The 16,304-nt window shown below is 40.1% G+C and overlaps 1 protein-coding gene across 2 annotated transcripts in view; it reads left to right on the plus strand.

The window, feature by feature from the left end:
* Window positions 1-16,251, plus strand: part of GRTP1 (growth hormone regulated TBC protein 1) — a 35,653-nt gene extending 19,402 nt beyond the window's left edge. For both annotated transcript variants that reach the window (XM_074535922.1, XM_074535921.1), the window contains 3 exons: window positions 11,867-12,039; window positions 12,152-12,337; window positions 14,457-16,251. In XM_074535922.1, coding sequence (XP_074392023.1) covers window positions 11,867-12,039; window positions 12,152-12,337; window positions 14,457-14,546 — 449 coding nt within the window. In that variant the 3' untranslated portion in view covers window positions 14,547-16,251. The remainder of the gene's footprint in view (window positions 1-11,866; window positions 12,040-12,151; window positions 12,338-14,456) is intronic.
* The last annotated feature ends 53 nt before the right edge of the window (window positions 16,252-16,304 follow it).

The raw sequence follows: 16,304 nt of genomic DNA on the forward strand, positions 1-16,304 counted from the left end.
TTGTGTGGATGCCTTTCATTTGGCTGAACTTTCATTTATCCAGCACTACTGGATACAGCTGGGTGAGGCCAGAAAGTTCCTGTTTCTGCTGAAGGCAAGCCCATGCATTTCTGCCTGTTGTCTGTCAGCAGCTCAGCCAGGGATTTGGAGGGATTATCATTTAAACGCTGCAAGGGGGAAGAGAATTATTTGTTTACCTGAAGTTTTGGTGTTACCAAGTTGTTTTTATTCCCAGGCTCATTCAGACAGATGGCTGGAGCAGACAGCATTGCCCACAAGAAGCAGTATAGATTCAATTCTAGCTCAGAATGGATATGCCTGCAATTTGTACACAGCATAGCTCTGATGTTTCTGTTCTGTTCATCACTCTGATCCTCGTTGAGAAGTTCTGGGGATTTTTCTGTGCTGTTAAGGAAAGAGTGGGGAGATCGATTTAGAAAGCATTGGGTAGGTAGGACCTTTTAACTGTGGTTCCTCAGTATGTAAGTAAAGGAGTATACTTGTCATATTTTACATATTTGTGGTTAAATGGTGAGCTTATGAGAAGAAAAACTCAACAACTTGGTCTCATTTTAGCATGACAGTTGTGCTTACATATACAAGAATAATCCTCCCTTCCACCTTCACTGGTTTTCTGGAAGCAATTGTGTATATCAGTGTATACTCTAACAAATCTACTGGACTATTATAAGGAGTTACTCTTACTGAAAAGTAGCTGTAGAGTATTTCTGCTGTGTTTAACAGAGGTCTCATGAGTTCTGCACTACCCCATTCATGGCCAACTTGATATCCTTTTATTCTAGTGTCAATGCCGACTTTTGGGGATGAGAAAAGTCCCCCTCTCTTTTGTGCCTACTTTTTATGTATTTGTAGGATGCAGTCAATTAATACTGGAGGTTTTTTGTATGGCTATGGCCCTTCAGTCAAACTCCTCTCTTGTGTGAAACTTTTCTTTGTTCCTGTTTTAGCCTAATAATTATTCTGTGTGCTTGTTCCAGTTTGATTTTTTTCAGTTTTTATTTTTGTAAACCTGATCACAACGGCACACTTTTATTTTCTGGTGGAGAATCAGCTAGTGCCTTGTGCAGTGGCTCTTTTCAAAGTGGAAAATGTTTTCCTTAAGAGAGAAAAGCTGTAGGATTTCCCCTGCCTTTTTTCCCAAGTGGCACTCTGGTTTTGATTTGTGATCTCCATCATAATGCATGTGCTGTTCCTTCTCTCTTACTGTCAACAGAAGTTTTTCCCACAGCATTTAGGAATTCATAACACCTTTTTGTTGAAGTTTATTATTTGCACGTTCTTGTTGTTTTCAATGTCATCACATCTCTTACTCCAGTCTTTCCACCGTTACTTTGTTGTGCTTTGTTTATTGACATGGGTTTAGTGTTGCCAATAAATACCAGCTTTTTATTTTTCTCTTAATGTTCTTAATAAAAATCTTAAATGAGGTGTAGCATTCTTCAAGAATCAGTCTCATTACTTTTTAGCAGCAATAACAATCTTCCTTCAGTCTCATTACTTTTTAGCGGCCTCTACTGAAATGTTTTTACCCATGTGTACTGCCTGGTTGTTTATAAAACATGAAAAGAGCAGAGTTTTGAATGATGAAATGGTCACTAAAGCAGTAGGCTGCGGTGAAGTAGCTGGCATTAGCTGTGAGTGCACAGGGTGCAAAGCAGGGTGCCAGTGGTGTGCAGTGCCTGCTGGCTAAGGCAGGTGGCTGCACGCTGAGAGAGCAGATATCTCCCATCTTTGTGCAGCTCTCTGGCTCACAGCTATATCAGCCAGAGACTCCCAGCCTGCACAAGAGATTAAGCAGGGTAAGAGACAAGAATATGTGAACTGAATGGCATCATAGCTATGTATCAAACTCTTGAATATCCTTCTCTTTTGAGTGATTCATGTTATAACAATCTTTTGAGTCCCATCATACAGACTTCCAGGTTCGAAGGGAAGGACCACTTGGGAAATGCAGAAGGCTGTACTAAGCTGTAAAGTATTTCTGTTTAGACTGTTTGCTTTTAATTGCAGTTGACCCTGTATTTATTTTGTTCTTGTGGCTGAATTTATTTAAATAGCCTAATTGGGTATTGCCAGGGAACCTCTGAATGCAGAACTGGCTTGACAGCTGCATCTTTTCAGATCTGCATCTCCAAAGGGAGTGGACCTCTTCACAGGAAGTGCTTTTATTTAGCTGTGCAGGTAGAAAACACTGCTAGACCTAAACTGAGCTGAATTTGCAGCCTAAGATGGGGAGTGTTGTGATGAAAAGCATTTCCTTTCAGAGAGATTTGAGCACCTCAAGCATGTGCTTTTGGTGTGGAAAGCTCCTTTTATGGCTATGTGTGACATGCATGACACCATGTTTGCAAAGTTGTTGTTGACAACTGAGCTTTATTTTTATAGTACCATCAACCCAGAAAATTTCAGCAGATTGATCAGTTCTGGGCTGCTTCTTTATCTTCCTCTGGCAGCTCTCAGCTACAGGTGTGTGAGTTGGCAGGATTCTCACTCAGCCATGGAGTTCCTTTTTGATTGCATTTGAAGCATAGTGGTGTGCCCCTTGGCCTCCAACATCACATCTGGCACTCAGAGACAGGAGCATTCTGCTGGTCAGCTGAACAATTAAGAGCTTTGAAATATGGGACTGCATCATGTTCTGCTGTTTACCCCCAGCCACAATGAAAGCACTAATGCTTGAGCATTAGAGGTCAGTTGAATATACCTAGGAATTAAGCATGCACTGTCCTGTTAAGCTGAAGGTGGAATAAAGGAGTCATGTGCCTGTATTTAGAAACCATGATAAGCCTGAAATCCTTATTACTTACAAATCTGAACTGCTAGGGGATTTGTGAGACTTGAGCAAGCAGGAAATAAGCAACTGATGAGGTTTTTTTCTTTAAAATTACACAGGTAATAACATTTGAAATAATTTATTTACTTTCTGTATCATATCTTCCACCAAGTCTCAAACCTCATCAATAAATGAACAATCTCATTATTTAGGTGTGTTTTAGGTGGCAGGGTAGAACTCTTACACTTATGTGTGAAACAGAAGTTTGCTGTACACGACAATACCCATACTGTCAGCCTTACTTTTGTGAGGAAGCATGCAGCAAAAGCACCCTAGTGTTTAAAAACACTGAAGAATATTGTGTTCCTTGACGTGTGTCTATACACTACTGTATTTACACTGGAAGCAGGACCTGTTCCACCAAGGTAAAGTCAAGAATGCCTCCTTCATTCTGATAAAAAGCCTTCATTGATATAATTTGATTATGTTGAACTTAAGTTATCTTCAGTAGGCCATCCATGCACTACTGTATGTGGGACTGCAGCCTTTGGCTGTCTGTGCAGATGTGCTATTTCCTTGTTTATCTACCCAGTAAATCAAAGTGTCATCCCTTTCAAAAGCCATCTGTAGAATAACTTGTCAGATGAAATCTTAGTTCAGCTAGGATTGATCAAAGGTAGAATTCCCTGGCTGCATGCGAAGGAGGAAGTTAGGTAGAGTAGCATAAACACAGAAATGTGGGTTTGGGAGAAGAGGTCCTGGGTTTTTTGTGATGTGGAAGAACCTATTAGTGACCAAGCCTTAGTATGCAGCACAAGGCTTACTTATTTTGTGCTTTATATTTTATTAGAGTAGCCATGTTGGAGGGCTGTTGGATTTTTTTAAATTTTGTTTTTATCTAATGGCTTGAGTTGTGAAAGCAGTCCTGTGCATGGGGTATTGAAATGATACTTTTGACAGAGCCATCTCCATGCTGAAGGGACTGTGCTGTTCTACCTGCAGAGTTAACGCAGCACAGCCACAGCAGCTTTTTTTGGGTTTTGTTACTTTCTGATGGTCAGCCAGGGCTCTGTATGTTCAGTTACAGTTTTAATAAATGAACCTTCCTGTATATGTCACTTTGACAGTAAGAAGCATAACATACCAGCTGACAAATGTATGATGGGTTATACGTGCTCAAAGCAGAACCCAGTACACAGTTTTGTATTGTAACTTGTAAATCCCCATAAAATGTATTAATATGCTTGAAGTTATCTGTGTATTAAATACCAGAACTCATAAAACTGGAAATGTAACTGTAAATCTAACTTTCCATACAAAAAACAGGTGAGGAAATAGTATTTCTTCCCATTGTGGCCTTTCAGTACTTAAAGAGAGCTTCAAAAAAAGGTGGAGAACAACTTCTTACAGGAGCAGATCATGATAGGACAAGGGGGAATGGTTTTAAATTAAAATAGGGGATGCTTAGATTAGATGTCAGGAGGAAATTTTTGACTCGGAGGATAGTAAGGCAGTGGAACAGGCTGCCCAGAGAAATTGTGGGTGCCCGTCCTTGGAAGTGTTTAGGGCCAGGTCAGGATATCTGAGAGGTCCCAGACTTAATTTGAAAGAGTGACCCTGCCAACACTGCTAGTAATGTATTCAAACTGTAAATCAGTCTCATTAAAAACACTTGCTATATTTTTAAATTGGAATTTGAGTTGTCCTAATTTGCAGGTATTGCTTTTTTTGAAGTCTTTCTCCTATTTTATTGAAAAGCCCACAATGCCTAGTGTGCTTTCTCTATGACTTTGTTGACTTTACTTTTCATTTTTCTTGCATAAATGCTACAAATAAAGGGGTTCCTTACAGAACTCAGTTTTTCTAAATATGACCTTTTCTTTAATGTCTTTTCCAGTTCTTCAACTGCCTGAATTGTAAATATCAGAGCTGGGTGGAGTTTTCTAACCTCAGTTTTGCTAATGTCATAATCAGAGATGATATATTCTCTCTTCAGTAGTGAATATATCCAGGGATTGCTTTGGCTTTTTTGAGCTATGATGTGCTTACTCTGGATTTTATTGTATTTGCAACTTAAGATAGTGCAAAACAGTTTTTCCAAAAGTTCAACTCTATGAAGTGTTTGGTTTTTTAAAATGTGTCATGATAGAAAGAAGCACTGACAGCAGGCTTTGATACCGTTTCAAAATATTGTATAATGCACATGCAGCACAGGTAGGAACATAAAGAATGTGTTGGTGTAAGATGTGCGCTGGGAGTTAAGGAAATTTAAATGAAGATGTAGTAACTTTTGTCTACCTCATTGTACCAGATGTGAGGGTTTAGTTTGAGAGATGCTTAGAAAATGCAACCTTTGTTGCACTAGAGCTATATCTGCTGGTCTAGCTCTCAGTTTTAAGTGCTTCTGTCCCAGTCTCACGTCGTCTGCTCAGTGGCCCCCATGGTGTGACTGTAGCATTCTTGTGAAGAGCTGATGAAAGTAAGAATGGGGTTCTTCTTAAGCATGAGAGGATATCACTGCTGTGTTTTGTGCTGAGGTGTTAAGAATAACTTGTCAGTGTGGTCAACTGATAAAATACCTATTCTTCCTAATCCCAAGGAGGAGTTAAAAACACAGATCCAGGAATCCTTATTCAGCTGAATTCATCAGTCTTAAGACTCATTATACAGTTGTAAGCTTTTTTTTTTAAAGTTTGTTTCCTCAACAGGCATGATAAGCAGTTGTGGTTTTCAATGCTTGTTCTTGCATTTCCTCTCTGTTTGAGGACATTGGTGATAAAAGTCTGTCAAAGGGTTTTCCAAGTTAAGGCCTTGGCTCCTGGGTCAGCCCCATAAGCTGCAGACTTCTCCAAAGCATGCAGCTCTTTAGGCAGGCACAATTCATGGGGTGCAGTGACTGGAGTCAGGCCAGGCTATTTGGAAACAGCCAGTGGGGAATATTTTGTGTGTGGTGTGTCTGTCAGCTCAGTGATACTGTGAAAAACTGCTATCCACAAATGTAGCCATTCCAATGGTAGCAGATATGGAGAGGGAGGAGAGGAGAGCTGGCCAACAGTATTTTGCTCAGTCATATCTAAGCTATATGGGAATGGTTTGGTATCTATAACTTTAAGCTAGACTAGTTTTAAATTATGCAAATGTCTCTACTGAGCAACACATAATAGAACTGGTGCGTAAATAAATAATTAAAATAGCCAATTTCATTCTCTGTAACTAGAATGTCTGAAAGTTGCATTTGTGTTTTCCAAACACATGCTGCTAACTTCAGTGTGTTTGTCTGAGGAGTTAGACATTAAGTCTTTGTTTATTTGTATTTCGTCTCTGTCTTCTGTAATGTCTGGAAGGTTGACATCTTTGCCTGCCTTTCCATTGTGTTTCTAATCAACCAGCATCCTTGTTCAGTTTCCAAATGGCAGGTAGCTACTACATCTGCTCAGAATCCCACTGTGCTCTGTGAAATGCAGATGGGAAACCAAAGGCTCTTTCAGCTCCCTGGGATCTGTTTTCCAAGTTTGGGAGTAGAAGCAAAAGATGAATACAGGCAGGTGGCATTATGTAGAAACAAATACTGCCTTTTTGTGCTGCTGGAAAGGTGTTAATAGTAAGTAATTTCTCAAGATATATCACTCTATATTCTGTGTAATCTCAATATCAACCAATAAGGATCTATAAAATGCTTGCATTCTCATTTTTTTAAGATAGTTCAGCCATCCAAAATAAATTTGATTTCCTTGTATTTATTTATGCCAATGTTCAGTTTGAATGATACAGCTAATGCTGGTGGTTTTGTGAGTTCAGTACCCCAGGACAGAAGTTCAGTCAGTTTAGTTTGAAGGAAGAGATAAAATATAACTTGAGTCTGTTGCTTGGTTTGTTAGAGGTCTTTTTTTTTTCTGTTCCCTGGAAAATGAGGAACTTGTGCTTTAAAAATGGCATAGTTAAGAGGTTGTAGCTTGCCATTTAACCACCTATCTGCAGGATATCACTCTGGCCAGGACACCTGCAGGGGTCACTCTGGCCTGATCCTGCAAAAGAATTGGCAGTACTCTTGGGTTTCCTCCTTTTCCTGTTGTGGCTTGATTTCTTCCCAAATGTAGGTTGTTCAGCTTTTAATGTAAGGCTCCTGATGTAGATACTTAGAAGGCACAAAAGCTGATATGTTTTAAATGTTTATATTTTCCCCCTTGACTTGAAACGTAGGAAATGTAGAATGGAGTGCTTTTCATGAAATTCTGTTCGTGGAAGCCTCTGAGTTTTTGTGCCAACCCTTAGGCCTGCTCTATTTCCCTCCTGGATTTCAGTGAGGTGTGGTAGCAAATGGTATCTCCAGCAAGGAGACATTCTTGAATGGTGCTCGGTGGTATAAAAATGAACTATTTCTGCTACTATGGGAGAAGAGAGAACATTGTCATCCTCTCACACACACACACCCATCCCAGTTCTCATGGACATTTATAAACATATTCTTGTGAATAAAATACTTTACATTGTGTGGACTGTGAGAAAAGTTAAATCAGCCAATTTTTAACTTTCCAGTTGGTTTGGATCTCCGAGACAAATCATTCTGTTCCAGGCTGGGCTCTATAGGCTCTTGAAATAATAGAAATGCTGGAAGATAAGCAGCAGAGCTGAGGTCTTGTTTTGGGTATTTTTGTAGCACTTACAGATTTAGTTCCATAGGAATATGTATATTTAACCTGACATATACACAACAGACCGGAAGGATTTTTTTTTTTAACTTGTGTAGCTCTTGACTCCTAGAGATAATTTAAGACTATAAGAGTATTGCTTCTTAAACTTTTATTTTTGGAACCTCTTAATCTATTTGTAACAGAGAACAAGGTCATAGAGTCCCTACAAGCTTTATCCTTATTTCCTGCAAATCTTATTACTGTTCTGGAGCACAAGCAGCCAGTTATGTCTTAGTCCTGGACATGCTGGTAAGGTCCAGAGGTGCTGCCTATTGTGACAGGGAGAAAATGAAATGTACTGTTAGGAGTGTCTCTGCCAGGACAGGTTTCCAGCTCAGTGACTGCATGCCACAGGCAGTGCAGTGTTAGCAACAGAAAGCCCTTTGAACAAGGGAAAGGTCCCTTCATGTGGTCACCTGTGCTGTACAGTAGCAATAAAGCAGCTGGCAAAGCTGGCTTTTCCTGTTTGCTGCTTGACTCCAAGAAGCAGCAGCTGATGATCCCAGCAGAGCCACAGGGCTACAGTGCTGTTCAGAGTCAGAATTTTGATGAGGAAGGAGCACTTGGCAGGATGAATTCCATGTGGGATCCTGCCCACGTTGCCCTCTGTTACACTCTCAGCCATTCCTAAACTTAGCAAGGCATCCAAAATCCATAGGCAGGTACCCAGAACAGACTGGGCAAAGCACACGGGTAAGCAACAAAGGGAAGGCTGAGAGGAAAGTACAGAAAGCCTTGGATCAGGTTACAGAAGCACTTGAAAATGCCAAATTGCCAACTGAGAAACGTGATGTTCATGTAGGTATTTTTCTGGAATTTAGTAATAAATTAATAATACAATAATAATTTATAATGCAATATTTCATTTCTCGCCTTCCAGAAAATGTGATGAAAAATAATGTAGTTTGTGATCACCTAAAAATTATCACTTCTGTTTGACCATTTGAGGGAAAATAGGAAACAGCCTGGCTATGTATGTTTTTTCAGGGGAATGGTATTTTGTCAGAGGACATTCCTATAAACCACCTAGATCAACAGATATCAACAATATAATTAGCCTATTTTTTTAATTAGCAAGTGGAAGATTGAGAGCAGTTACTGACTCAGGTTTGTTCTGGGTCATCAACTGCTCAGTATTTTGCCAGGTTATTGAGAGGGGAAAAAATAATTAAGATGCTAATTTAATGTGGATCATGCAAATCTAAAATTTCCAAACAGTTTGTAAGATATGTAAGGAATATAAAGCTAATGTGTTTCCATGGTAGATGAGTAAAAATAATTGCCTGCACTGTACTTTCTGAAAAACAGCTTTATGGTGTGGGGGAGAGATAGGCTTGTGTAGACTTGGTTATAAACAAGGATATTTTGACTTCTGGACAGAGCAGCCAATTATAAGATATTAGGAAAGTAGGGCACACAGAGAAGCATTTGCAGCAAGGGAGCGCTGCAGGATTTTTGCTGAGGGGACATTTTCACAAGGCTGAATGAATGGGAATCCCCAGTAAATAAGAAGGGAACAGAAGAGCCATGTAGGTTAAATGTTACCAAGCACTCAGGCACTGAACCAAGTTACAAAATCATTTTCCCTAGTGAAACCAGACGTGGACTGTGAAAGGTGTTCCTTGTAAGTGATCTGTGGGTAAGTTTTGCACAAATATAAGGTCCTCCAGGAATGTTTCTGAAGGATTTCCAAAACGTGGCTTTCCTAATTTGAGGTGCTAATCTTATATATATACATTTATGTATAAAAGTATATGTACAGGAAAAATAAATAGAAAATTGTAATTACATATTAATTATGTGTAATAATTATAATTAATACCTGCATGAACTATAATTGACATACAGCAATTACATGTAAATGTGTCTTGAGTGCAGATTCTTTTAACCTAACTTCTGTTGTGGACTGGCAGCTAATATCCTGAAAACCCCTGCTGCTCAGTTATTGGCATTTGCATAAATCGTTAATCACTCCTCCCATTGGTTCTGCAGCAGGGCTGGGCTGAACATTGCCGTGCTGTGTCCCAGGGCACATGGGAGCTGCTCCTGCTCCACGAGGAACAGCAGGGGGCTGCCCCAGATAGATGAATAGCTCCTTTTTTCTTCCTCTCCAGCAGTACAGTCTAACAGACTTGAATGAAAGTTTAATTTACACCAAAGCTTCCGGGCTGCTTCAGTAATTTGTGAAGTATCCACATCATCTGTCTGTTAACTTTTTGCTTCCCAGCTCTCAGAGCTGGATGTGTGTCCAGTTGTGTTCCTGAGAGCGTGACATTTACTTTGCTGTACAGATTAAAAATAGCAGCTGCTGTTGCTTTCAGCATATCAGATGATGGCAGCAGAGCGAGTGGGCTGCTGGCCTTCCTCCTGAGGACATTTGCCAGTGGTAACTTGCAGATTTCAGTATCACACGTTTCAGGAGCACAGATAGAGGAAAAAATGGTTTGTGGATGTATGAGAGGAGGAAGGATAGGAAGGGGAAAGGGCTTGTTCTGCTACTTGTTATTTGAGATGTGATTAGATTTCACTTGCATGAAAGCAGCAAGTGAAAAAATAAAAAAATTAAAAATAAAAAAGCGTTAAAAAATATGTACTCAGCCAATTAATGTTACTGTTACTGCATTCCAGTTCAAAATGAGCACAGCACTAATACAACATATGCAGAAAGAGAGGATTTTGTGTTGGTGCTGTGGTCATGGTGTGTTTTCAGTACACTTTTCCATGGGATTTTCTGTGTTTAAGCTGTTGGAGCTTTCCCTGCAAGCAATTGAAAGGTAGATTGTTAAATAATTTTTTGAGTGGCAGTGACTGTTAGGTCTGTAGAGGAGTTTTACATCTCAGTCTTCAGGGAGAACTCAGACAGAAAGCTAGGCTCCTAAAGATTGAATGTGATGCTCTGTAGTACCATTAAAAACTCCTGTAGATGTTCCAGTTTGGACAGAACAAATGTAGAGCAAATAACTCATGGGGTGGGAGGTCTGTTCAGGTAAACCATTGGCACAGGAAAGAGTGGAATATTAAACAGCTCTTGTGAAATTACAGAAAGTTAAGTGGTTATAGATGTACTGCATAGTTTGGATGTATTTTTAAACTTACCTGTGGCACTGGGAGGTTTTGTTAGAGTTATTTCAGTCAAATAGACTTTGCTCTGATTCCTTCAACCTTTATATGAACAATTGGCCTGTGCTGTGTGTCTGGGGCCATTGGTAGAATCCAGTTAAGACAGAGAAACCTGAATTGCAGCTTTCCAGAATCAGTGAAGGAAGGGAAGGCATAGAAAAGCACTTGTGTTACCCCTGGTTTCTTTCCATAAACAAAGGCTAACACAACATAGGTCTTGTCAGCAAAGTGCTCATGAACTATCAAAAGTTGCTTCCCAGGACTGGAGCAGCCAAATCCAGATCAAATGTTTCTGTCAACATATAAACCCAAAATATGATTTTCTTAAACATCTGTGTAATTCTTGTGTCATACTGGGGCATTTGAATACTTATGAATTGCAACATCTTTTTCTTTCCTTAAATGTACCCAAAGCTACTCATTTATAGAGCTGAGGTGCTTGTTATTCTGCCTGCACCGTGGTAATGAAATCGCTTACTCTGACAGGCTGTGGACTGACAGCCAGAGTGCTCTGTTGTTCTTAATTGTGGATTTACCAGTTACTGCAGTGACCCCAAGTGCAGGAATGTAGGTCTTATTTCAGTCCCTGTCTTGCGGGTAAATTAAGTAGGGAGAGATGTTGCCTGAGCAATCTGTAAACTTCTTCTCAGAATTATTCAATCAAAAGTGGGATTTTCTTGGTTCAGAGAAAGGAGAGGAAAACTCCTACCTTAATGGCTAGGTCACTCCTAGGAAGATGGGGAGTATCCAGCATCTCTGCACAGCTGATGCTCTGGGGAGTTTGCATTTCTAGTTTGACTGGACCTGGTCTAAAGGCTACAGGTTATTGTGGTGGTTTGGGTTTTCTGTTACCTCCCTGGGTGTCATGTGGACTGGGAGTTGTGCAGCCCCCCACACAGGAAGGAGGTGGTGGTAATACTGAACTATTTAAACTTTTGTAGTTTAAGCTAGCAGTCAAAAACCACCTAAACAATCCTTCCTTGGGAAGGAAGAATGCATTGCCAAAAAACATCAGAGAGAAAGAAGATACTTCAGTAGGCATGGAATGAATGAAGTGTTTGTGTGGAGGGATGAGCCTGGCTGAAAAAGCAGCACTCTGTGACCACAGTGCAGAGATCTTTGGGCTGGGGGTTAATTTACTTCACCTTGGGATTCCTAGGCTCAGAGTGCCTTTAGATGTCCAGCTGCAGAGGACATTCTCTTCAATTTCATGAAAAGATTATGTGCACAGATTCCTGAATTTTGATTTCTTCTCTCCAAGATTATTACAGTCCTGCAATGTTGGGCCTGAAAACTGATCAAGAAGTCCTTGGAGAACTTGTGAAAATGAAAGTTCCGGCTGTGGCAGAGCTGATGGAAAGACACGGAGTCATGTGGACCCTAGTGGTGTCACGCTGGTTTATATGCCTGTTCATTGACATCCTTCCAGTGGAGGTAACTGGTAACATGAGGTTCTCTTACTACACCCCTGATTATTTCATTTGTACTGCTTTAGTAATTGCTTACTGGAAATCAAGGTTAATCTGAATTCTCTCCTTTACTGCAGACTGTGCTCCGAATATGGGATTGTTTATTCTATGAAGGGTCAAAGATCATCTTCCGTGTGGCCTTAACATTGATTAAGCAAAACCAAGCTTTTATTTTGGAAGCCACGAATTTCCCTGACATTTGTGATAAATTTAAGCAGATCACCAAAGGAACATTTGTAACAGAGTGTCACAGCTTCATGCAGGTAAATTCTCTTCAGCTTTTAGTCATTCCAAATTAAAACCAAGACTGACTTAGAAATGTTTTTCACTGAGCAAAAGATGGATACAGTTAGGAGAAACCCAGCTGTTAGGATTGTTTTTTAAATAAGAAACTAAAACCTTTCTAATAAATATATTAAATAATTTGTATTTAATAATTATTATCAATTAAATATTATATTTAATAGTTATTACCTAATTCCATATATAGAAATCCATCCACATTATCTGTCGTACAGGGGAAAAAATTCTTTTTGCCCTTTATACCAGTTAAGGCAGGAAGTCTGATGAGAAGATAATTTTAGTGCATTTTTCCAGTGAACTGTGGATATTGATCCCGTGCGTTCACTTTCAGATGAACTGTAAATACAGTGGAATAAGCACAAAGTGAATTTTAAATTTGCACTGATAATTGGCTGTAGTGCCTGAACACACAGAATTCTGTTTAGAACAAGATGGTGCTGGCAGGTTCTTATTCCAGACAGAAACTCATGAAGTTCAATGTCCAAATGCTATGACAGTCTGCAAGCTAAGAAATTGCAGTGAGCAATTTCTTTTAAATTATTAATACAATGGCTGCCACATCAGATAAAACATTAGATTCAGGGCTTATCTCAGAAGATGGAAACATAAAAGGTGGTAGCTGCAGAACAAGTAACAGGAGCACATCTGTCATAAATCACTTGGTCAACTCCACTATCATTGTTTGCTCAGTGTGCACAAACCCACATCCTGGAGGGTCACACTTACCCCTCAAAGTGTTTCATGCTCACGACACATCTCTGTGCCTAGGTCAGTCACAGCAGGCTGTCACTTATACTTTCATTATTGTTCATATAGAAGAAAAATTAGCTTGACTTAGTGACACTTTTAAGTATTTTAATTAAAGGGGCAAGAGAAAAGTCACAGGTACAGCTTTAATTTAGAAAGAAGATGTGTGAGGGTTTTTTCCATTCCATAAACAGTTTAGGATAAGAATTTTATTAAATGTTAATTGCCGTAAGAACACCTGTTCAGAGGCTGATGCTAACACTTGTCCTTGAAGGACTTCCCCCCCCCCTTTAATTGTGTTAAATTTTACACCAGCTATTTTTAGAAAATCAATCACCTTTTTCTTGCAGTTACCCTGAGTAAAAGCATTTTAACTGTTATTTATTGTAGTAATGGGGCTTTGAAGACAGTTAGATAAACAATTTAGGTTAGGTACTTCTGTAACTTTGAAACTTTTGTGCTTGGATATTTGTTGGGTTTTTATCAGCAGTACAGGTATTAGCAGCAGTAGAGGTGATGGCAGGTATCTTTGTGCCTCCTCCCCCAGAAGAGAATCTCAGTCTTCAGTTTGAAGGTTTCTTTGCCAGAAAGCTGTTCTGAATTGGTTCAATTACAGTCTCATCCCTAGAGCTGTCATTTAACAGCTCCAGAGAACTGAGGTGCCCACACACCTTAACTGTAGCTTGAAGTGCATAAATCTGGAGCTTTGCTTCAGTTTTGTTCACTCAGAAGTTCTAGGTGAAGTAGTGGAACAAATATATTGTTCTTAAACAACAAGTGAAAACAAAAGAAAAAAACTAATTGAAGATGTGTGCTAGCATTCAGCACCCACCAAGTCCTTACATCCATATCCATTACTGCTGTGGGAAGCCTGGTAGAGAAGAGGAGCAAAGGTAGTGTGTCCTGAAGGATTAAAACTGATTTTTTGCAATAGGAAGACACTGGTGTCTTTGTGTTCCAGAGCCTGAACCACCTCTGCTGGCACCATACAAGAAGTGCACTGGTGCTTTGTCACATTACCCAGGACAGTTTAATATGTTCTAAATCTTCCACTTTCTACCACTTACCATCTAAAATAATCCCAACTGGACACACATTCAAATTTTCTATTTGTGTAACTTACTGCATTTGTTATGAGCTGCAGATTTACTGTGTGCTTACAGCCCAGTAGATGAAGATGTTACCCTGTTACAGGCAGGCCAAAGAGCAGTGAGCAATTTCACAGTGTGGGCATGGAAGCAGGGATTTGACGCCTCAGAGAATTATGTGAGAATTCTAGCATGCTGTCCAAAGCCAGCATTTTAACTGACAATTTTCTTCTTTTGCCCTCAGAAAATATTTGCTGATCCTGGAAGCTTATCCATGGCAACAATCAACAAACTCCGAGAGACTTGCAGGGAGAAGGTGCTTTCTCAGGGATAAATGCCAGATGTAACCAGGTGGTCAGATACTACAGCAATTGACACATTCCTCTATTTGCACTGATTAAAGCACACTTTAAGTTTTCCATGAATTAATTGACACTTGACCAATTTTTCCTGCCTTTTCAGTAAGTGTGTTAACACTTTGTACTGTATGTCAGATTTGATAACTGGAACGGGTGGTTCTGTTACTGTTTGTTGGTGGTGTGTTGTTTTTATTTTTTAAGGATTAAGGTATCTTCAGACTAGAATGTGATCAATGTCAGGAGGACCCTCCTTTTAAATAAATAATCCCAGGGAATTTTGTAATATTAAAAGCAAACAGATGTAAAAAATTATGTATTACTGTGTTAACTGTGACACTATTACCATTTGTACAAAATAAATTAATTTAATTTGTCAGAACCTGTTTCATGATGTAGAGTAAATTATGTGATCTGAGTCCTGACTGTCAGTCATTGGATGGAATACAAGCATCTTTTTCCTCACTGCTCTCACTTAAGGAACTCAAATAGAGCAAAGGGCAGGGCAAGAAAGCAATCAGTGATCATCACTAGCAGTTGATCTATGCAGTGTGAGATGGAGCAGCTGTAGTGCAATTCTCCCACACCCGTGTCCCTTAAAATTTGAGGAGAAACATTTGTAAAGACATCCACGAACAGACTTCTTTGACAGGGAAGACACGGTGTGGATCCTAAGTCTGTATTGGCACCGGGCCACTTGCAGCCCTGCTGGGGCCAGGAGTCTGGGAATTGCTTTCCTGTCCGTACAGAGCCCTCTCGTGGCCAAATTATCTCCTTCCAGCTGGGCAACGGAGAGACAACTGGAGCACTTTGTGGGGTTTTATGTTCCATGTGCAACAACGACTTTGGAAAGCCTCACCTTCAACAGCACTCCAAGCTCTCTTCATTCCTGGTGCAACGTGGCTTTCCCCTATCTTGCACATGGAGATTTTTTCATTCCTCAGCAGAAAAAAAAAAAAATCCCCTTTTTCAGAGGAAGTAGAGGATTGCTCTTCTGGACAACTCACTCTGCAGTGACTCTGAGCTATCCTATCCTTTATGGTACCAGGCATACACTTTTCCTCAAGTACTGAATTATAAGGACAGCAGCAGTAACATACTCCTAGTATGGCAGCAGGTGTTGGGAAACACTATTCACTCCTAGGAAAATTCAGCTTCCAGTTACCTTCAAATCATGGGGCATTGGTCCAAAGCCAGCCTTGCTGCCCTGCATTATGTTCCCTTGGTCAGGAGTGTTCTATGCAGTTCCTGCCCTGCAGAGCTGGTACTGCCAATACCAGAGCCTCCCTGCAGGAGGGAGTCAGGGAGCCTTTAACACCAAGGTTCGTTTCCAGCACATAACTAAGCACACAGCAGATGTGAGTTTCCTACTTTGTGGTAAGAGGCCAACTTCAGAATCAAACATGAAATGTCATTTACAGTCCTTAGAGCCTTAGCAGCACTGTCAGAAAGTGAGGCTCAGGCAGGCAGACTGGTACAGCACGTCTCAGGAAGGGACAGTTTCGAGTTAACTCCTCCAGGTCTCAGGCTACCAACACATAGCTTTCCTTGTTTCCAAACACAAAGAGCAAAGCGAACCTGATTCCAACACACACACACAGATTAAGGTTTTTGTGCCACAAAGAAAAAACTTAAGCACTTGTTTAACTCCACACTAATGATTGCCTCAAGCTTCCCAAGTATTGCCAAACCATGACTTCAGCCCTCAACAAATAGTTTCAAGTGATCAGCAATAC

This window comes from Zonotrichia albicollis, chromosome 2 (assembly GCF_047830755.1).
Source record: "Zonotrichia albicollis isolate bZonAlb1 chromosome 2, bZonAlb1.hap1, whole genome shotgun sequence".
NCBI lineage: Eukaryota > Metazoa > Chordata > Aves > Passeriformes > Passerellidae > Zonotrichia > Zonotrichia albicollis.